At 33.0% G+C, this 24,481-nt stretch overlaps 1 protein-coding gene across 1 annotated transcript in view; it reads left to right on the top strand.

Moving 5' to 3' along the window:
• Positions 1-24,481, top strand: part of LOC140436700 (cytochrome P450 4C1-like) — a 116,424-nt gene that overhangs the window by 37,854 nt on the left and 54,089 nt on the right. The window contains exons 2-4 of the mRNA XM_072525741.1: positions 10,595-10,843; positions 23,050-23,247; positions 23,314-23,499. Coding sequence (XP_072381842.1) covers positions 10,639-10,843; positions 23,050-23,247; positions 23,314-23,499 — 589 coding nt within the window. The 5' untranslated portion in view covers positions 10,595-10,638. The remainder of the gene's footprint in view (positions 1-10,594; positions 10,844-23,049; positions 23,248-23,313; positions 23,500-24,481) is intronic.

The raw sequence follows: 24,481 nt of genomic DNA, 5'->3' as shown, positions 1-24,481 counted from the left end.
TTAAAAGTGGTTTTGTCAATACATAATTTTTACATATTTCAAAAGATTAGAATATGGTCATTTAATACTCGACTATACAAACAATGAAAAGATTAACTTACAGGTAAAATGTCTTCTAATTCTAAACAAAGGTTTTTTTTGATAATTTTGTTTGAAAACGGAAAAAGGTCGTTTGCCAAACAAATTTCTATTCTTATCTACACTAAATCTTATCTTAAATTACTATATACATTTTTGTTTATAATGATATCTTAAAATTTTATTCCGATGGATCTTTTTATTTATTTTTCTTTGGTTGGGAAAGAAGAAACATAACAATATATATATATATATATATATATATATATATATATATATATATATATATATATATATATATATATATATATAAATATATATATGTATACATATATATATACACAGGGTGAGTCATAACTATTGGGACATAGACTAAGGACAGGTTATTTGGACCAAAATATGGCTATTGGGCCAAATATGCCTTAATAAAATGTTGCTGAGAAAAAAGATACAGGGTGTTAAAGTTAATTTTTGTTTTTCGTTTTTTGCTAATAGTTTCCCTGTATATTTATAAATTACTATCAAAATTGGCACAGAGGCATAAGCTTAGACAAGAAATAGTATTTTAGTTACAATTCCACTATCAAATACCAAACTAATAAACAAAGTTGCAACTAACGTAAGATTTCCGTTTTGACGATAAATCAAAACTAAACACACTTTAACTTAAAAGAACTCACAAAAACTCAAACTAAATGTTCTAAATGGTCTCCTCCGATTTCTATGCCTTTTCTAATTCTTTTTATAAAGGATTTTCGGACGTTAAAAAAATATTATTCTGTCCCCTTATAAGATTAGCTGCATTTTGAATGTAGCTCCAAAGTTCGTCTCGTGTATTAATTTCATTGGCATAAACTAAGGACTTCATATGTCCCCAAAAATAAAAATCTAGCGGGTTGTACTTAGGACTTCTTGGTGGCCATTGAAAATCACTGTCTCTGCGAATCCATCGTTGAGGAAATACGTCATTAAGATGATTTCTAACAGCTAATGAAAAGTGAGGTGGCGCTCCATCCTGCATAAACCACATTTTTCTTCTTACATCCAGTGACAAATCATCTAAAATATCACTAGGAGTATTTTCCAAAAAGAATAAATAAGAATCTCCATTTAAATTCGGAGGAAGAACATAAGACCCTAGTAGTTGGTCGCCTATAATGCCACACCAAATATTCAATTTAAACTTATGCTGAAAATGTCTAGCTTTATTAGCATGCGGGTTTTCTTCTTCCCAATAATGACTATTTCGCCAATTAAAAACCCCTCGTCTGGTAAAAGTTGCTTTGTCGGTGAACATAATATTCTTAATAAAGTGTCTGTCATTACGATGTTTATTCAGAATACGCTGGCAAAACTGTGACCGTCGTGGAAGATCTATTGGAAGTAAATTTTAAACAGGAGTGAAGTGATAAGGATGGTGGGGCTCTTTTTTTAGAATTCTAACAATAGACGACTGACTTACTCCTGTTGCTGCTGATAGATGTCGTGAACTTATTTCAGGATTTTCATCTACTCGAACCAAAAGTTCATCTTCTTGATTAGGTGTGATTTGTTTCGGTCGACCACCCTGATTTTTAGTGTGAAATGACCCAGTTTCACCTACACTACGATATAATCTTTTAAAACTAAAGTTTTGTGATTTGGTTGCCTTCTGTTTGCGTATAACATTCCATACCTTCTGGCTGCCGAGCGACCGCAAAAATTTTCTTGTGCGTATTCGCAAATCATATCTCGCATTTATCATTAGTAAAATGATTGTGACAAGGCATTTCAATCAAAAAAAGTAATATATATATTTATTATTATTATTATTATTTATATAAGTATATATATATTTATATATATATATATATATATATATATATATAGAAAATGGAAAAGGATAATGCGAGTGAATAATAAAAGTAAAAAGTAATGGCATGTCTCGCAAAACAGAAAACCAAAAATGGTATATCGATGGAAGGCAACCGTATATACGTATTTCTGACTATTGGTCGTCTTCAGTACGGTGCAGCCAAGTTAGAAAAGGAGCATATTAACTTGGGAAAGGATCACTACAGGAGCAATGCAACCAATTTATGGCATTAGAGTTAGAAGACCCTGATGGTTTCCAGGGCAACAACTAACACCAACCACGGAGGAAGCTACAGCTACCTGGGGAAAGGAATGCCAAACGTTGAAACGTTTAAAACAAATGGAAAAGGATAATGCGAGTGAATAATAAAAGTAAAAAGTAATGGCATGTCTCGCAAAACAGAAAACCAAAAATGGTATATCGATGGAAGGCAGCCGTATATACGTATTTCTGACTATTGGTCGTCTTCAGTACGGTGCAGCCAAGTTAGAAAAGGAGCATATTAACTTGGGAAAGGATCACTACAGAACTACAACTAACACCAACCACGGAGGAACCTACAGCTACCTGGGGAAAGGAATGCCAAACGTTGAAACGTTTAAAACAAATGGAAAAGGATAATGCGAGTGATGGTTGTTGCCCTGGAAATCATCAGGGTCTTTTAACTCTAATGCCACAAATTGGTTGCATTGCTTCTGTAGTGATCCTTTCCCAAGTTAATATGCTCCTTTTCTAACTTGGCTGCACCGTACTGAAGACGACCAATAGTCAGAAATACGTATATACGGTTGCCTTCCATCGATATACCATTTTTGGTTTTCTGTTTTGCGAGACATGCTATTACTTTTTACTTTTATTATTCACTCGCATTATCCTTTTCCATTTGTTTTAAACGTTTCAACGTTTGGCATTCCTTTCCCCAGGTAGCTGTAGCTTCCTCCGTGGTTGGTGTTAGTTGTTGCCCTGGAAACCATCAGGGTCTTCTAACTCTAATGCCACAAATTGGTTGCATTGCTCCTGTAGTGATCCTTTCCCAAGTTAATATGCTCCTTTTCTAACTTGGCTGTACCGTACTGAAGACGACCAATAGTCAGAAATACGTATATACGGTTGCCTTCCATCGATATACCATTTTTGGTTTTCTGTTTTGCGAGACATGCCATTACTTTTTACCTATATATATATATATATATATATATATATATATATATATATATATATATATATATATATATATATATATATATATATAAATACGTTCAAATTATCGGGTAAAGTGGTTTGTAATAAAAATCTTTCTTTTTTCTAAATTACTCAATATTTCGCCATTTATTTAAAAGCTTCCTCAGGAGTAAACTAAAAACTATTTACTCCTGAGGAAGCTTTTAAATAAATGGCGAAATATTGAGTAATTTAGAAAAAAGAAAGATTTTTATTACAGACCACTTTACCCGATAATTTGAACGTATTTATAAAATATTTTTTGGTCGAAATAATCACTTCTAATATATATATATATATATATATATATATATATATATATATATATATATATATATACAGGGAAACTATAAGCAAAAAACGAAAAACAAAAATTAACTTTAACACCCTGTATCTTTTTTCTCAGCAACATTTTATTAAGGCATATTTGGCCCAATAGCCATATTTTGGTCCAAATAACCTGTCCTTAGTCTATGTCCCAATAGTTATGACTCACCCTGTATATATATATATATATATATATATATATATATATATATATATATATATATATATATATATCCGCTTTTTCTTACTTTTATATTAACTTTTTATTTATTTAGGGAGCCCTTTTAAAAAATAAATCAGCTTAGCTTACACTTATCTTTTTTCGTGGCTTCCAGTATCTCTTAGTTGTTTCTTATCGGGATACAATATGAAAGAAAATAAATAGAAATAACATAAATAAACAAATACAAATATCTTTTATTATCAAAAGAAATAATATGAAGATTTATCAAATAAATTCCATGGGCTTAATTGTCCCAATGAAAATTGTACCACATAAAATAATTTTAATTTACCAAATATTTATTGGTTTATTTTTTATAACATTGATAAAATATCATGAACAAGAAATTTGGATATTCGTAAAATAATTACACTTCCTATGAAAATTGTGAAATATCGAAATCTTTGTTCATATGTTTTTGTACTCAAAAAAGTATAAAATTCTGAATATTATAAAAAGAAACTTTTTAAATTAATTAAGTAATATTAATAATTATCATTTGACGTAAAAAAACTTTTATAAAATTTATGGTATTTTAAAATAGCGATAATTTTTGATCTTCTGATGGTATATAGTCTTTTATTTGAAACATACAAAAATTCTGTCACAAAAAATTATTGACTGAACTTTTAATTCAAACACGATGATGTCTCCTTTCGACCAAAACAGCTTCCTCTTGTTGAATACGTTATGCTACCAATCAAAGCCTTCTCCGATCTATCTCCGAAGTATTAAACTGTCAGCATACCAGCAACTCTTTCTCCAAAACACGAGCAAGCCTCTTTTACCAGTACTCGTTCAACCAACTCGAAAATTCTCTCCTCTCTTTCATATACTAACAAACTCCTGAGACCCAAGTATTTTTTTACTTGGTGTTGCAAATATTTTTAATAGTTATAGTTCTTGTGACTTATTCACTTAGACTTTATAGAATTAAGGAGGTATTCAACTTCTCAACTTTAACCTATCTCTGGTTCCACCTTTCAGCCACCCACTTCTAATTAACACCACTGGCATTTCCTTCTTAACTGACTACACAAAACTTCAAATGCTTCTTTCGGATGACCATCACATAATAATGTTTTCTACTGCAAACTTTCAAAACATTCACTCTCTTTCATCCCCATTCCAAACTCGCTAACCAATCAGAAAATTCCTATAATCAATTTTTTATTTTACATCAGAAAAACCCAAGCATCGCTTCTAAACAACTTTCTTTGAAAATGATAACGGTTTTATCTTATACTTTCTAAATACAATAACTACCTGTTAACAAACAACTACCTGATATCCAGTTCGAGACTCATTAGTAAGGTGTCGATAAATTTCAGCTCCGAATAAAACGTGTTTTTTGTTGGTTTATACCAAAAATTTAAATACAAGTTTGTACTAAGAGTTAAATTAGAGTGTGTTCTAATTACAGAAGAAAAAAATTGTAAGTACAATTTTTACTTGATCCAGATAAAACCATTTAAAGAATTTTATTGAAAACTAAACAACAGAAGATCTATTTTCATTTCAAATAAAAACGCCGATAAGCCGGCTTAATTACTTTAAGTCAGTAGCGGATCTAGTATAATTCTATTAAGTGAAGAAATTAAAAATTAAAAATGAATAACAATTTAAAAACAAACACAGTAATCACCAAACCATTATTAACATATTCAGCACCAACCTCTTCTTCAACATTAACCTACTCTAATGCCGTAAGCAACTTTAACTTTCCATCCAAAGAACAAGCAATTGTTTTGTCATCAGTGCCAGATATAAAAATACACGAATACATGACAGCAATAGAAACTTTAGTACAACCAAAAAATATCGTCTTCGCGTCCAGAATTTCAAATAACAGCGTATGCATTTATCTCAGTGACACTACAAACTTAGAAAAATTACTAAATAATCACAAATCAGTTTCAATACAAGGAAACGACATAGAAATTAGAAGATTAATTACTCCTGCGAGCCGACTAGTGATATCAAATGTCTGCCCCAGTATTCCAAACACTATTATCGAAGAAGAGCTCAAAAAATTGGAGCTTATTGCAGTGTCTAAAATAACATTTTTAAAAGTTGGTATGCCTGAATCTGAATACAATCATATATTAAGCTTTAGGCATCAAGTATTAGTTGCTCCAACAACTAATAATCATATCCCAAATTCACTTCTAATATCTCGTGCTAATACCCCCTACAGAATTTATCTTTCCTTAGATGGCCTAAATTGCTCTAAATGTAATAATACCACAGGACACAAAGATGAAAACTGCACTATCGAACCAATTAATATACAAAATATTGACCAGCTATCTCAATCTATAAATGTTAATATTTCTTAAACAGAAAATTATCCAATAAATAAAACATCCCTTATATCAGAAACCCCAACTGCTCATCAATCCAGTACTCCTGCTACTTCTTCAACCAGACCACTACCAAATACCTCTACCAACTCACAAAACCTACCCGAATCACTATCTAATAATACCAACATAATATCACATATTTCTATAAAAAGACAAATATCAACATCTTCTGAAATAATAGAGTCAGAAAATCAAAAAATAATAATTCCTGCTCCAAAGAAATCTGCACCTAAAAGGATTAAAAAAGCTTTGAAAATCGAAACCTCAATGAAACCTATAGAAGCCATTTTATCGTCAGCTACTATTCCTTACACACTAAAATACACAGAACTATGCGACTATATTACAAATGCTATGGGTTCAAAGTTTCCTGAAAATGTAGCAAAGGATTATACAAATGACCTAGAAGAACTTAGCGCTGAATTGCAAATGGTACACACAAATACAAACGACCGACTTCTTAAAAACAACATTTCAAGGATCTTAAAAAAGATACATGGAACAGACAACTCTTCTATTACTGAGGAAGAAAGCGACAGCAACTCTATCCAATAACCAAATTCATAGTTCAATGGAATTTGAATGGCTTTTACAGCCATATTGAAAACTTAAAAATATTAATCAATGAATTCTCACCTTTAGTAATATGTTTACAAGAAACACGACTTTCTAATAATAATGTAAAATTGAAAAACTATACACCATACATCAAAAATAGACCGGTGCAGCAAATACCTAGTAGTGGTGTTGACATATTTGTGAAATCTACGGTCGAATCCAAAGAAATTCAGTTAGATACAAATCTGGAAGCTATTGCGGTCTCAATAATTCATCATTTCAAAATTAACATTTGCAGTGTATATTTACCACACCCGGAAGAATCCATACTCCTAGAACTACAAAAAGTAATAGAACAAATTCCATTTCCTAAATTAATTCTTGCTGACACAAATTGTCATAACGAATCTTGGGGATCTGCGAAAACTGACAAAAATGGCAAAACTCTATTAGAAATAATTAACAACCTAAAACTGGTGCTATTAAACACAGGAATGCCTACCCGTTTCAACTCATACAATGGCACGTTTTCAACCATCGATTTATCCCTCAGCAATTCAACTTTAGCACCACTACTTGAGTGGAATACACTTTCACACTTATGTGACAGCGACCATCTACCAATTTTGATTACTCATATTAAGGACACAAAGATTAATACAAAACCATATGAAACATGGAAATTAAAATCAGCGGATTGGGAAAAGTACACTAGTTTGATAACTGAACGAATGAAAGACTTATTAATGAGAAAAACAAAATATTAGAAGATATAAACATTACAATAACAAATTTTAATGATATCCTAATAGATTCAGCCAGAGAAGTGATTGGAAAAACTAAAGCTACACAAAAACACCTCCACCCTGATGGAATATCGAAATAGAAACGTCTTTGAAACAAAAAAAAACACTCCTTTAATATATTGAAAAAACACTATTCCAAAACTAACTTAGCTAGATTTAGAGCGTTAAGAGCTAGGTCCAGATTTCTAATAAAAAAATCCAAAAAAGAAAGCTGGGCCAATTATGTTTCATCAATAAATTCATCTACACCAATAAGTGATATTTGGCAGAAAATAAGGAAAATTAAAGGCTCAACCAAAATTAATCATATTGACACCATTGCTACAGATAACTTAATTACTTCAGATAAACTAGAAATTGTAGAAATCTTAGCTGATCACTATCAACTATATTCGAGCAATGATCAGTACAACTCTACATTCCTAAAACACAAAGAAAAAACCGAATTATCACAAATTAAAATAGAAGATATTTTATGCCCTCTCAATATACTGATTACACTATACGAGTTAAACGAAAGCCTAGGCAATTTATAAAAAACTTCTTCAGGAGCTGATGATAATCCAACAATATTTATTGAGAAACTACCTGACACAGTGAAGAAAATTTTAGTTGACATCTTTAACAATATTTACACAAATAAAACGTTTCCTTCAATATGGCGTCAAACAATTATAATTCCTTTTTTAAAAATAAATAAGCCAAAAAACTTACCATCCTCCTATCGTCCAATATCTCTCACCAGTAACATTAGCAAAGCAATGGAGAGAATGAGTAAAAGACTGAAACGGCACTTAGAAAAGAAAAAACTCTTTACTCCAATACAAAGCGGATACCGTTCAGACAGATTTACAACTGATAACATTGTTGCAATAGAATCCAAAATTCATAAAGCATTTACAAATCAACAAAAATTAATTGCAATATTTTTCGACATCAAAAAAGCTTTCGACACAACATGGAAGCCTCAAATATATATATCCTCAAAATTATGAAAAACTGGAAAATAGATGGTAACTTTCTCGATTTCACTAAAAACTTTCATCAAAACAGGTCCATACAAGTAAAAACGAATGGATTCATATCAACATCGAAATTACTCCATAATGGAATTCCTCAAGGATCGGCCTTAAGTCCACTATTATTCTTAATCGCAATAAATAATATAACAAACCATATAAAGCTTCCCGTAAAAGCTAATCTTTTTGCTGATGATCTAGTAATATATGTTAAAAGTAAAAATATAGAACTAGCTAAGCAAATTTTACAGAAAACATTAAACAGCTTAGAAATATGGTCTTTAGAGACTGGTTAAACTTTTTCAACTGAGAAGACTACAGTAATAATGTTTGACAAAAGAAGAGCAGAATACAACTTAAACTTGTATCTAAATGGTCATTCTCTGAAACAAGTTCGCGAAATCAAATTTTTGGGTGTAATATTTGACTCACAACTCACATGGACTTCACATATCAACAATTTAATCAAATCCTGCCAACAAAGAATAAACTTACTAAACGTTTTATAAAATCATAAATGGGGTTCAGATACTAAAATTCTTTATTTATATCAGACATTAATAAGAAGCAAACTCGACTACGGATGCATCTGTTATGAAACAGCAAATACAAATCAACTAAAAAAAACTGGATGTTATTCAAACCACATCTCTACGATTAATCTTTGGAGCCTTTAGAACTACTCCAATAAGAAGTCTTCAAGTGCTAGCAGGAGAAATGCCACTATACCTCAGAAGACAATATATATCACTATGCTACGCTTCAAAAATTCTAAGCGCAAAGGATCATACCTTTCTCGCAAGTTTAGTATCAAAGGAATCACTAGAACCATACACAAATTACACCACGAAGACAGTACCATTTTACGAACAAGTTAAAAGATTACCGTACTATATCAATCAAATCACCTTGGCATCCATAAAAATATACCAGACACCTCCCTGGACAGTTTCTTTACCAATAGTAGACCTCTCCTTACTTAATCATGATAAGCATTCACACATTTCTCCTGAGGTGAGGCTTTAGTATCATGCAAATTTACTTAAATATTCCACTTATAAATTGTTCTTTACTGATGCCTTCAAATATTGCAACGAAGTAGCAGCTGCTACTGTATCAGAAAACGTAATTTCTGCCACTAGATTCTGACGGCTGTAGTATTTATACCGCAGAGCTCCAAGCAATACTTGATGCACTAAATCATTGTAAAACCACAAATAAAAAACAAATACTAATATTATCAGATTCATTAAGTTCTTTACAGGCCATTAAACATGTTTATTCTACACATACACATTATCCTACTACAAATCTGGCAAGAAATATGGGATCAAACAAACACAAATCTTAAAAGCATCAAACCAGACGTATCTTCAAAAAATCTTCCTATACGACCAAAACGAAAAGACCAGGTAATTATCAGCAGACTCCGACTTGGGCATACACGACTTACGCACGGCTACATAATCTCCAAAGAATCACTACCAATGTGCCAAAGATCCCAAACACCTTTTAGAGTCAACCATATAATAATAGAATGTCCAGAGTACACCTCAGTCAATGCGATATTCAAGATACGATAAGATAGGTGATTTATATAGAGTATTTTTGGTTGCCTGCTACTATTCAAAGTAAGCGAAGGGTTTGGAAGAAGCTGTCGTATTCTTCTGCTAGGATATTATGTCTAGGGGGTAAATAAATAGCTGCGACATTCAATGGCTATGAGAATGTTACTATTTTGATTTTAGGATCTTTAGGATTTTACATGTTTTTGTACCATGGGGATCACCGCATTTTACGCAATTGTATGATTATTAAGCAATATGATGTGGAGTGCCCATAGGCCTGGCATCGGGTGCACTGAATTATATTGTTCTTTAATCTCGGATACTAATAAAGAAGCAGTCAAAAATTTAAGTTGTATTCTTTTTTATTATTTGTGTTGGGTTCAAGATCGATAATGATAGTGCACTTATTTGTTAGTATATATTTAACATTGATTATATTTCTGAGATAGAGGCCTTTTATCGTATATTCAATTTATACAGGTGTAATTATATTATTTTTATTTTTCCTACCATAAGATATTGTAAAACATGACAAACTTTAAAAAAATAATATATTTTCTGTTACTTTTTTAGATTCTCCCATTGTATTAACTCAAACTTTGGAGATTGTTCAAAAAATGTTAACCCCATTGGTAGAAAAAAGCGTTCCAAATATCGTTAGTACGTATTTGTTTATAATATGTGGAGTTACCATTTTTGTATTGTATTTACAAATGTTATGGAAAAATAGGCGTTTATACTGGTACTCTTACAAAACCCCAGGTCCCATTGGTCTTCCATTTATTGGTATAGGTTACAAATTTATAACACGAGATTTAAGTGGTAAGTTAATAATTTGTATTAATAAATTTATATTTAGTGTACAAGATACACTTACACCAAGATTTTTAGAGATAAAAATAAGTCGATTTGGCCCAACTTACCTATATGCAAAACTGTGCCTAAAATAGTTACGAGCTGTTAAAGTTACATGACAAAACCGAACTTGTTAATATTGTAACCTGAGCAAACTATTCACTTTAGTATACAAACAATCTTGGCCTTTCTGCTCGTATCTGAGAGTTTGAGTGCGGTTCTTTCAACAATCATATATAAGCTGTTTGTATTATCTTTAAAATTAAAATAAAATGGGCACCATTCCTTAAAGTTTATCTTCGTAAGGAAAGAAGCTCAGAAAAGAAATAACATGAAAAATTTAAAACAAAACTATTCTTTTATTATTTTGTAATGAACAGAATTTATTTAAAGATTTCACGTTAAAAAGTTACGTCATTCCAGAAAAGAAATAAACATTTTGTGTTTACAGTATTCAATTACACATGAGAAGTGCTTATACGAAACTAAAATTAAAATCGTATCGTAAGAAAAGAAACATTTTGTATCATGGCATTAGATTACATATAAGAAATATATGAAAATAAAATTATACTTTATACCAAATTGAGAAATTCGTTCACATAAAAAATATATTTTTTTATTAGGTAGAATGTAGATATTCATTGTAATTAAAAGATCAATAATAAAACTTTACTGTTATTTAGTTCAATAGATCACTCTTAATGTGCATTAATTTATCTCTAAATATTTGCACGATTTCAAGTCAAGGGACTGTCATTCGACCACGGCCTAGAGCATTGTACGCTCTAGGGGGTCTAAAGTCAGGGCTATGACGCGTTCTTCACCTAGACTCTGTAGCTAGTCTTCTTTCTACATTAAAAAAGTCTTTTTATTGCTACAATCTTTTTATTTCATGTAAGGAATTTATACCAAGTCTTTTCCAAGACTTGGTAGAATTCTAAAACATATTAATCTACATTTAATAAGTGCTAGGGGTACTTCTTAACTACACACGAAGTCCCTAAGCAGAGCGTACAGGCGGAGTGGTAATGTAAGAACTCCTACTCCCCTGAGACGACATGGCGCCCAACCGGTTTTCGATCCCACTTTCTGATGTGACGCTGCTACACATAAGCCTGCACTAGTGAATCCAGACACCTAACACCTCCTGTGTACCGGATTCTTGAGACGAGCCAGTCTTCTTTAGAGTTTGAGGCCCCGGAAGCTAATGGAAGGTCCCCGGAGTAGCACGTAGTGCTTGCCTGGTAACTGAACGCCAAATAGAAAGCAAGCTAGTACCGTCTAAGTATTAGGGCTCCCGGTAAGGGTCTAAAATAAATATTAAGTTGAAAATATATAAGAGAAAAGAAATTTTCCAGCTTACCTTGTCAAGAGACTACTCAAACAAAATGTTTTTCCTGGCTGTTGGACAATCAAAGAGAGAAAGAGAATAAAATGAATTTCGCTGAGTTAACGAACGCTCTGATTTTGAGGTGAAGGCCGGAGATATTAGGAACTACGGTAGGGTCTTTGAAGCAATTTAAATGCACTCAACGGATAGATGGCGTGAACAAAAATAATTTGAATATTTACTTGGAATTTTAAAATAATATTTTAAAAATAATATTTAAATTTTTAATTTAAATAATAAATTTTTTAAAATGGTTACAATATTGCCTCAAAAAGGTTTAAAACTATTTTATGAAAATTTATATTATGTGTTACCAAGTAGCAAAAATATATTTTTTAAGATTTTTCTACATATTTACACGAAGTCTACTTTTCACTCCAACTTTTTTGTAGTATTATTGGATTAAAAACGGGACGTCAATAGAATTAAATACTAATGGAATAGGCCTATATTCCTAGTAATTGATCGCCATTTAAGAGAAACTATATAAAACTTGTGCGCGGTAGGTGGTCGCGCTAAAAAACGTGCAAATGATAATACTATTTAAGACCATACTGGTGAGCACTCAGAAACGAGCATGCAGGCGATGGCTGCTGAACTAGGGGTGCGTCGTATGACATTGTAAAATACGAATAAGGAAGAGTTATTGCAACCCTGTTATGTAACAGCAGTTTAAGAATAAATTCCACATGATCATCCCAAACGTATGGGATTTTGTCAATGGCTTTTAGAAGAAATGTAAACTTTATAAAGGATATTTCACTCGTCGAATTATACCAGCAACTTAAAAAACACATTTATGAGGCTGTAAGTGAAGCTTTGGGGTATAAAGATAAACATAAAACAAAAAATCAAGAACGGTGGTCGGAGAATATGCAAACGTTAGTAAACAAGAAGAAAACTGCTTATCAGAAATGGATGTCAACGAGAAAGGAGGAAGATTACAAGATATATAAAAAATTAAATCGAGATGTAAAAAGAGAGCTAGTGAAAAGTAAAAATAAGATATGGTATCGAAGATGTCCAGAGGTATTGCTTGTAAAATTTAAGGTGATACTTGACAAATTTGTCCACTTGCGTAGAAAATTAAGTGAGAACGCATTCGGAGGAAAAGAGATACATGATGCGCTCGGTCTCTTCGCCCCGTTGGTACACTCCTTACTACAAGTTTACAGAGAGTGACCTTATTTATTATTGGAACTTCATGATATGTTATTTTGACGTTTCAATTTTTCCTTCGGAAATTTTTCTCAAAATACAAAATATTTTGTTTTTGTTACTTGGTAAAAAAATTCTTCTAATAATTATATTTTATTTGACTCATTAATATTGACCATTCAGTCATGTTGAAGCGGCAGTTTTTTCGAACACTTCTATAAATGCCTCGTTCTGTAATTTTATAAAAGGAATATTGGCAAAGATGAAAGCTTTACATTTGCGTTACAGTAAACTGTATAAGAATAAAGGAACAGTAGGTCTAAATTTTAGTAAGTCATAAATATTTTAATCTGTTTATATCTTTACAAAAGAATAATACCAGCCCCGTTGGGATGGCTGTCAACATCCGGTATTTAGGTACTAAACTGTATAACTTTATTAACTTTCGCGAATATTTTATTTTTGTCAGGAGATTTTGTAGAAATATTTATATATTTTTACCAAGTAACAAAAACAAAATTTGTTTAATTTATTTCGTATCTTGAGTTAACGATTTCCAAAGTGGAACTCGAAACTTCAAAATAAACTTATTTTAAACTAAAATTGTGGCTTATTCCCAATAAAAATAGTAAATTACAATATTATGCTACAAGAAAATAGCCTAAGAATAATTTTTATTTTAAATAAACACACACACACACACACACACACACACACACACACACACACACACACACACACACACACACACACACAAGCGTACAACCCAGCTCCTACAAAGATATGTGTGTTAACCATTCCTTCATTTCGTCTTTTCTACACCTCATAGTGGGACATTTTTGCACTTGGACATTGTGGTATGATGCATTGTCTATAACCAATACACTACGGGCTGGTATATTAGGAATAAGTTTTTCATGAATCCATTTTTTATAATTATTATAGTTCATTTCGCTATGATAATCTCCAGACTTCGTACCAGATTTAAATGTCAGACATGCGTTTTTTATGAACCCCATTTGGCCGCCGGCGTGAACAATAATCAGCCTTTGCCCTTTGGACACTGGCTTGTGCAAACCTTCGGTGGTATTGTCTCCCCAGTATCTGTCATGGGTATGAGAGGAAGGAATATAAGTTTCATCCATGTAAATTATGGGCCGATTTTCTTCCCTATATTGTTTAATATTTCTGAGAAACTTTCTCCGGAGCACTTGTATATCGGGTTTTCCATTAGGATTTTCCTGTTATTCTTCGCTTTCTTCCATCGAAATCCCATATCTCTCATCACTTTTCTCTAAGTTTCATGCGACCCTGTATAAATATTGTCTTCATTAATTTTTTTTGTTATATGTCGCAATGTAGGAACTCGTTTTTCCGTGACATAATAATTTATTATTATACGCCGAAGTAAACCTTTGTCAAAATCGCCCAAGTTGGATTTTGGGGCAGATCTCATTTTTTTGTTAGGCGTCGAAAATGATGTAGAAGCACCTTCTTCTGTATTTTTCATTTCACGAGAGATCCGTTTTATAGTGGCTATACTTACTCCCGTTGCTAAGGTAGCACGTTCTTGAATTTTTTTAAAATCTTTAACATGCGGATTTTGCATCGCTTCTCTCTGCATAAAAATAATTACATTTGCTATTACCTCCCTCGTTTGTCCAGACAAGACTTTGCCTTCTAATTTTGAATGAAAATCCATGTTTATAATTTAAAATACTTAACAATAATTATTTAAAAAGTCAAATCATTGTAATACAATATTTCTTCAACACACAGTAACTTTAAACATAAGTAAAATAAAAAAAACTTTGTCGCAGACTATACAAGTTCCTTGCACTTCGAAGGGCCAAAAAATAATAAGGGCGAATTGTGTTGTGGTCGAATGCGCATCGCGGGTGGAGCCTAATTTCAAATCGGCCAAGTATCACGTTAAATTTGACAAGCAATAGATAGGTATATGGGAGGAAAAAAAGTTGGGCAAGCGTGAAAGGTGATAAAGTCTCTCCGGAGAGAAGGGAAGGAAAAATCTAACTTACAGTTAATGAATCTATAGTTTTAATAGATCTATAGTCAATATAGTGGAAACACCATTATGAGGTCTTACTGACAGAGGATAGATGTAAATTCGAAAAGATCTAAATAAAAGAAATCTCCATTGACAACAACCGGAGAGTTAAGCAATACTCTCAAAAGAGCTAAAAACGGTAAAGCAGCAGGACCTGGAACATCCAAATTGAGTTGGTAAAATATGGACCAAAAATATTACATGAGATGTTGGTTCAACTATTTAACAAATGCTTAAAAGGACAAAATATTTCTGATGATTGGAATGTTGGGTACGACAGCTCAATATTGAAGAAAGGGGATAAACGCAAATACTTTATTATACGGGAATAACTGTTATCAGCTCAGTGGAGAGGTTGTACGGTCGAATAATAAAAGAAAGAATAGAATCAGAATACGAAGACATAGAAGAACAAAATTGATTTCGTTCAGGAAGATCGTGCACTGATGGTATATTCGTTCTATATACCATCATTTGTTCAATAACAAAGGAGCTTAAACAAGTATGTTGTCTATCTCCGACCTGATTTAAAATATATATTCAATCATCGCTAGAGCAGTGGAGGAAACAAGTATCCGGAATGAGAATAGACATAGGCGGGGGTAAATGTCTAACAACTTTATTTTTCGCAAATGATCAGGTAGTCGTACCGAATGATAAGGAAGACACGGACTACATGTTTAGAAAACTAAAGAAGGAGTTTGAAAAATGGGGCCTAAATATGAATATGTCAAAGTAGGAGTATCTTAACATAGGAGATGATGAAGAAGATCTAGAATTAAAAATTAGAAACACAAAAACATATAATGAATACAAATATCTCGGATCTATAATACCTAAAAAAGGCACTACCAAAATAGACATCGAAAACATAACGTAGCAGGGAAAAAAGCGGTAAACATTCTAAACTCTCTCCTATGGTCTAAAGATATTAAACAAGAACGAAGTTGATAATCTATCGAACCTTGGTAAAGCCTATTATGACTTATGGGGCAGAAATTTGGCAGATCACGAAAAAAAAAATTAAAAAGAACAGAAGTAGTAGAAATGGATTTTCTAAGGAGAGCGTCTGGTGTATCCAAAAAAGATCATATCAGGAATGAAGATATTATAAGGAGGACAAATACTGTATATTCCAGTGTAGACAGAATTGAAAAATTGAAACGAGACAACTATAGTGTATTTTTATGTATGAGAGAGTAATAAAACAATAAATTATGTATGCAAATCCCTAAACTGTTGATACGGGTGACTCAATGAAAAACAGATATTTGTCAACAAGTTTACAGAAGTATATAGGAAAACAATTTTAAATTGAGTATGACCACCAGGTATAAAGGTTGGAGCAGAATAGAATACAATAGTTGTGAGGGTTACTAATCCCTAAATAAGGTTGCCAGTGTCGGAGTGATGGAGGTTAACAGGTACTAATTAATTTGCAAGATATGTAAGATGTTTATTTTATTGGTTATATATAACCAATAAAAGTTTAATAAGTACCTACCTATTTGCAAAATAAAGTTTAATTCTTTAGATAAAATAAAACGTTTTATTTTATCTATTTGCAAAATAAAGTTTAATTCTTTGCCTATTTGCAAAATAAAGTTTAATTCTTTAGATAAAATAAAACGTTTTATTTTATCTGAAATGAGTGCATTCCACGAAGTAAGGGTTTCAACAATCAAACATTTAATTCTTTAATTCCAGGAATCTACGACAGTAATTGACTAGATAATTACCTTCTAAACTTATTCCACAGAAAATGTGATAGTGGGTTTTTCCATTTTGTATATAGGAAGGTCCAAGTGGCGTATTCAAAATTCTTAACAGTTCACTAAAAGTAGGTACTTCAGTTGCAAGGTGCAGTTTATTGTGTATACTAGTGTTATGGAAAATTTGGAAGTGCCGTGTAAACGCCGAAAAATTGGTCCTCTAACAGTTAATGAAAAAACATTAATATTTAATTGTTTTAAATCATTTACAGACAAACGTTTATGTGAAAGTGTTGATGAGACCGTTGAGTTAGTTAGCAGTACACTTGGTGTTGGGAAATCTACGATTTACAGAGTTATTAAAGAAGAGAAATGTGGTAGTTTTCAAATGCCACGTAATGCTCCAGGGAAACCAAAATTTCAAATAGAATATCATTTTAAAGAAGGACTTCGACGGAAAGTGCATGAATTCTTCTTTAGACAAGAATTTCCAACATTGGATAAAGTTCTTGTCTCAGTTCGAGATGATAAGGATTACCCAGAAATGAGTCGAAGTACGTTATGGAAACTTTTATAAGAAATAGGCTTCCGCTGGAAAAAGAATCCCGGAAAGTCTATTTTATTAGAAAGAAGCGATATTGTCATATGGACAAGACATTTTCTAAGAACCATAAAGGAAATGAGAAACCAAAAAAGAAAAATATTTTATCTTGATGAAACATGGATCAACGAGGGTCATACACCAAATAAATTTTGGCAGGATGAAACACTTACAAGTCAAAGGCACGCTTTTGTAAATAACTTATCTACTGGTTTAAACCCACCATCAGGAAAGGGACGCAGGCTGATAATAGTACACATTGGCAGTTCAGACGGTTTTGTTGAAGGTGGTTTATTAACTTTTGAATCAACTCGTACCGGTGACTACCATGAAGACATGAACGCTGATGTCTTTCAAGAATGGTTCGAACAAATGATAGATCTTCTTCCTAAGAACTGTGTAATAGTAATGGATAATGCAAGTTATCACTCCAGACTTATAGAAGGACTGCCCACAACCAAGTGGTTAAAAAAAGACTTGCAGAATTGGCTGAGTTCAAAAAATATTACGTACCATCCCGGATCTATAAGAAAGGAACTTTATTCGTTGTGTGCCCTTCATAAAGAAAAATTTAAAAAATACGAAATTGATGAAATTGCCAAAAATCGTGGAATGACAGTACTTAGATCCCCACCATATCATTGTGAAATAAACCCGATTGAACTGGTATGGGCACAGATAAAGAGTGAAGTTTCAAGAAAAAATACCACTTTTAAAATTCATGATGTTAAACAGTTGTTTTTGGAGGCCGTAAATAATGTAAAACCTGAAAACTGGGAAAAGGCAGTAAATCACACTATTAAAGAAGAGGAAAAAATGTGGAAGCTGGACAATATTACTGATAAAATGATCGAGCCAGTTATTATAAATCTTGGTTCTGAAAGTTCATCTTCTGAATCTGATTTGGATTTGTAACAAGTAGCTGTAAGTTTTATATTAATATTTTTATTCATCTATTTAACATACCTTAGACGGTTTTAAAAACTCTTTTTCTCTTTTGTAATTTTTAAAAATTAAAAAAAATGTGAATTTTTTAAAACCCTTTTTAATGTAGGCCAGTCAGTTCTAATATAGTGTGTGATAAAAGAGGTCACTTTTGTTTACATACACATAACACTTTATAACACTGAAATAATTCATTTATTTTTTACAATTATTCAAAGTAATTTTTCAATTAATCTTGAGCACGCCCATGGAGTGGTCGGAGCTACCAGTTAAAATTATGCTAATTACTCTCTCGTTCATAAAAATAAACTATAGTGTGGTATGGTCACGTGAAGCGAATGAATGAAGATATATGGCCAAAGAAAGCTTTAGATTACATACCACAACAAAAAAAAAACAAGGGAAAGGCCTTTAGTTACCTGGGAAGAAAATGTACGACGCATAATGACTCATAGAGCCATCAAAGAAGACGAATGGATTTACAGAAAACGATGGCGGTCGAAATGTGAGAAGCGGCAGAGGCTGTAGGAACCTCGCTTATAAGTGTATATATATATATATATATATATATATATATATATATATATATATATATATATATATATATATATATATATATATATATATACAAATATACAAAACTCAAATATTTGCGTGTGCAGCGGAAGATAGGACAAAGAAGTACTCTTTTTAGTAAACCAAGCTTTCGCAAATCTTTATTTGCATCATCAGGGTGCTACAATAAACAAAATTAGTACAAAACACAGAAAAAGAATTGTTGTTTTGCATCTTACATTAATTGAGGTTAGTTGTCGTGATGTTTATCAAATGAAACGAACAACTCATTTGACCCCTACAATTGATGGCGAAAACTATCCAAAATTGTTTTTTAAAAAACGTTCTTTAACAAATACATATTTAAAACACTTTAAAACACATATACATGAACACTTAAATAAAATTATGTTAAAATAATTACAGAACATGTCATAAAATAAAATTTAGGTTATAAACATTCTTATCAGAAACAAAAGAATTGGTTGTGAATTCGTTACTGTCAACTTAAAACGATAGAACGTTAGATCTTAATGATAACAATGTAAAGGTAATAGTATACCTGATAGACGCTGAACTTCTTGAAACAGAAAAGGTAAAAAGACTTATTTTAGAAGAAGTAGGAGAGGTATTGTATATCTCATATATAATGAAACTTATATTGTTGATGATGAATTGTCTGTATTACTAGATTCGTGTTTATCCAAAGTTAACAATAATGAATATAAGTTGCTTAAATTATTGGTATCTGTCTTTTTTTTAATAGTTTCTTTTTCTTGTGTTGTGAATTTATTAAAAGGTTCAATATTTATAACACTTACGGATTTAATTTATTTCTTTATTTATATTAACTTATCTGACAATAATTTATTATATCCGTACGTAACAAATTCGCGAGCGCGGGTGTTGAGAATTAACTGTCCTTCCATATAAAAATGTTTTATTTTTATACATAAATCGCCGTTATCTCGAAAAGTCCAAATCATTCTTGAGTAGACGGCGAAACGGTAAAGGCAAACTGGATTTCCCTCGCATCGGTTCGACCTTTTTCTGAAAGGTCGTTCAGGTAAATAGATGCCTCTCGTAAACTCTACAACATATTAGAATAAAAACATGTTAAAGGTTAAAACTATGACTCATATTTTTACGTAACATTGCCCCCCTCTCAAAAGATGGTTCCTCCTGGAACCTTGTCGGGGCTAGAACTGGAACGGTATGCTGGTATCGGCAACTGGACCCTCTTTTACAACTTCCAGTTGTATAAAAATGACAAGGGACGGTTTTCTCTCCGCACAAGGTACTTAGCGGATTGCAACAGACTAACACCTGGACTTCGGTGTCTTTGAAGATCTCCTCCACCATATTTCGGATAACCCTCCAATCTAATTGGCGGCACTCCAACTTTGGCATGGCTAACTTTTGCACGTCGGACTCTAGTACGTGCTCTCTCAATTGAAGTAAGGCTTCCCACACATCTCGGTAGGTAGGTTGGTCACGGGCAGTGTCTTTTGTTACCAGGTAGAAAAGGTGATGCATCTTGGAGTTTCAAGGTTTTACCGGGAGCTGGCACCTGGCATTGAAGTTCTGCAACTCGACCAAACTTCCTTCGAAAGACGGATGCCAACCCTGGTGCGTCTTTGATACTGGCCGGGATGGTAAGGGCCAGCGAGTAGTCATCGGGGAGCGCGAGTAGATCTTGCTTTTCTTCAGTGGTAACACCATGTCTTGCTTTACCGGTACCTCCATAGGCACCCATGAATTCCTCAAACGTGAGGTCAGACACGTCTTGGACTTGGTTTACTTCCACTTCTTCATCTACGTCGTGGTCACCTTCGAAAGACGCCAACCGGTTATGGTGTACTATCATCGGCTTTCCCCTCGGAATCTTGCTTATTCGGTAGATGACATCGTTGATCTTCTCCACAATGAGGTATGGACCTTCCCAAAACTGCTGCAATTTGGGAGTACAACCTTTTCGCTTCTTGGGATTATACAGCCATACTTTGTCGTTCTTCTTAAAGCAACCCTTTTCGGCTTGTGTATCGTACCGTTTCTTCATTCTGTCGCTAGCGATCCGAAGGTGGGAACGGACCAACTCGTGTACATCGTCCATTCTTCTTCGTAATTCGATCACATAATCTTCACCTGCTACATCTTCTCCAGGTCGACACCCAAATTCTAGATCACAAGGTAGTCGCATTTCGCGTCCGAATAGGACTCTGGCTGGTGTCTGGCCCGTTGATTCGTTAACAGCAGATCTGTAGGCCATTGTGAAGAACGGAAGGTATTGGTCCCAGTCTCGCTGATGATCGGACACCATCTTTGTCAAATACTTGCCAACTGTCCTATTCATTCGTTCTACCATACCATCCGATTGCGGATGATACGCGGTAGTTCTTGTTTTCTTCATGCCTAGTCTATCACATATTCCTTGGAATAGATCACTTTCGAAGTTCCTGCCTTGGTCACTATGGATCTCCAAAGGCACTCCAAATCGGCTGATATATTCTTGGATCAACTTATCTGCAACGGTGGCGGCCTTCTGGTCGGGAAGTGCGTAAATCTCGACCCACTTAGTAAAGTAATCCATTACTACCAGCATGTACTTGCCTCCATTTTCACTTTCTGGAAATGGCCCAGCGATGTCCAAAGCTATTCTTTCATTTTCACAATTTACAAATATTCACTTGTATTATTATTATAAGTCTAATTTATGTTCGATCTCACTTCTGACACCATTTGTTGTGAATTTATTAAAAGGTTCAATATTTATAACACTTACGGATTTAATTTATTTCTTTATTTATATTAACTTATCTGACAATAATTTATTATATCCGTACGTAACAAATTCGCGAGCGCGGGTGTTGAGAATTAACTGTCCTTCCATATAAAAATGTTTTATTTTTATACATAAATCGCCGTTATCTCGAAAAGTCCAAATCATTCTTGAGTAGACGGCGAAACGGTAAAGGCAAACTGGATTTCCCTCGCATCGGTTCGACCTTTTTCTGAAAGGTCGTTCAGGTAAATAGATGCCTCTCGTAAACTCTACAACATATTAGAATAAAAACATGTTAAAGGTTAAAACTATGACTCATATTTTTACGTAACACTTGAAAAATGAAAGCCATCTCGAGAAACAATCTTTTTAAATAATTGCTCTCCGTGGATAGGATTTTTACATTTGGAAAATCGAAAGAGTGCCCTGTTGTGTTAGCATGTGTGGCTAGAGAACATCTATCAGGGTGTAACCTAATGTCACTCTTGTGAAGAGTCAAGCGGCTAGAAACTTTTTGGGAGGTGTGACCTCTCTCTCTCTCTCTCTCTCTCTCTCTCTCTATATATATATATATATATATATATATATATATATATATATATATATATATATATATATATATATATATATATACCTGTTACCATTTTTTTCGGTAAAAATATTAACATTTCGTATCATTTTACAAAAATATAACTTTTACAAAACAAAGCTTTTGTACTATCTCTTTAAGTTTAAAAACAAAGTATTTGAAGAAGTTGGTTTCTAACGTAACAAAACCAAAAGAATTGAAATTGTTCAAATTTTAAGGCATCTTGATCCCCAATAGTCAAATCAAACAATTTCAATCTTGCAATTATGGTAAATTTCCATTATACATTAATTTTAGAAAATTAAATACCGCAAGAAAATAATTTAAGATCAAATCTTATGCTTCTTGTAGACTTTCTGTTTGTTTTCAGTGATGTTACAACGTTGGGTGGATATACAAACTGCCTATCCACAAGTAGCGGCTGTTTGGTTTGGACCTAGACTTTATTATTTAATAGCGAAACCGGAATATGTGCAAAAAGTACTATCAAGTCAATCAGCTTTGAATAAAGATTATCTTTATGAATTTGTGAATGATATCACCGGTGAAGGTCTGCTAACTGTTGGAGGTATGTTAGTGATTGAAACACTCTTTACCTTTGGCAATAAAATTATTCGAAAATATTGATTTTTAGGAAAGAAATGGAAAAAGCATCGCAGAACTATAATGCCAGCTTTTAACCAAAAAATACTAGACAGCTATCAGAATATATTTTGCAAAAAAGCAGAAATATTTATAAATGAACTTCAGAAAGAGGTAGGAAATAAAAATTTAGAACTCCATCACTTAATATCTAGCTGTACATTGGATATAATATGCGGTAAGAATAACATAAATATAATTACTTTCGGTCCTAATTAGGCGGTATTAGTTCTATGTGAGTGTGTGTGTGTGTGTGTGTGTGTGTGTGTGTGTGTGTGTGTGTGTGTGTGTGTGTGTGTGTGTGTGTGCTGTCGGTTTTCTTTGACTCTGGAGATCTATTACCCGAACTGAAATTACTCTTATAAGAAATTATAACATATTAATACAATAGCCGATAATATAATACGATGTTAAACTAATAATAATTAATCTCGGGATATTTAGGGTTTATTTTATAATGAAAGTTACGATGATTTGATAAAGCTGTATATTCGTGTTTCTTTTACAAAAGCTAAACGTTAACTCCCTAAATATAATTCGAATACTGTCTTTTTGTGTTTTATTCACATCTGTAAACTAAAATTTATACAAAACGGTCAGACCACCCAGGTCGTTGGTCCATTTACAGGCTCTCAAAATGCCACATGTTGAGGTTTGAAAACTATATTACGGCTCGCCCTCCAGAGCCGCATCGTCAGGAGTTAGTTTAATACAGTCTCCTTCCCTGTCCTCGAACTCGTTAGAACACGGGCCAGCAGAAGATGTGGGTTTTTTTTCAGGGGCGTTCTCGACTTCGTCTTGGCACTACGGGCGTTGGAACTTCAGCGTCATTTAGGCTAGCTTATGTAAGCGCCGATACGTGGAACACACCAAGGGCAGTAGGAGTCTCCACTCCACAAAGCTCATAACTCATGGCTTATACTAAATCTCCTTCTTTGAATGAACTGAGTTCCTTCAAACGTCGATCAGCATGTTTATATATCACTTTTTCGCAATCAAACACGCACTTTTCTGTTGTCAGTTACTAAAACCACTGCGAAAACGGTCCATGAGTCATTGAATATTTATTGAGGCTCTTTTTAGTCCAAAAGGCATTTGTAAGTACATGTAAGTCTTAAACAGTGGCACAAATGCAGTTTTATCGCGGTCAGCCTCCGCGA

Source organism: Diabrotica undecimpunctata, chromosome 3 (assembly GCF_040954645.1).
Source record: "Diabrotica undecimpunctata isolate CICGRU chromosome 3, icDiaUnde3, whole genome shotgun sequence".
Taxonomy (NCBI): domain Eukaryota; kingdom Metazoa; phylum Arthropoda; class Insecta; order Coleoptera; family Chrysomelidae; genus Diabrotica; species Diabrotica undecimpunctata.
This window is presented reverse-complemented; position numbering and strand designations above follow the sequence as displayed.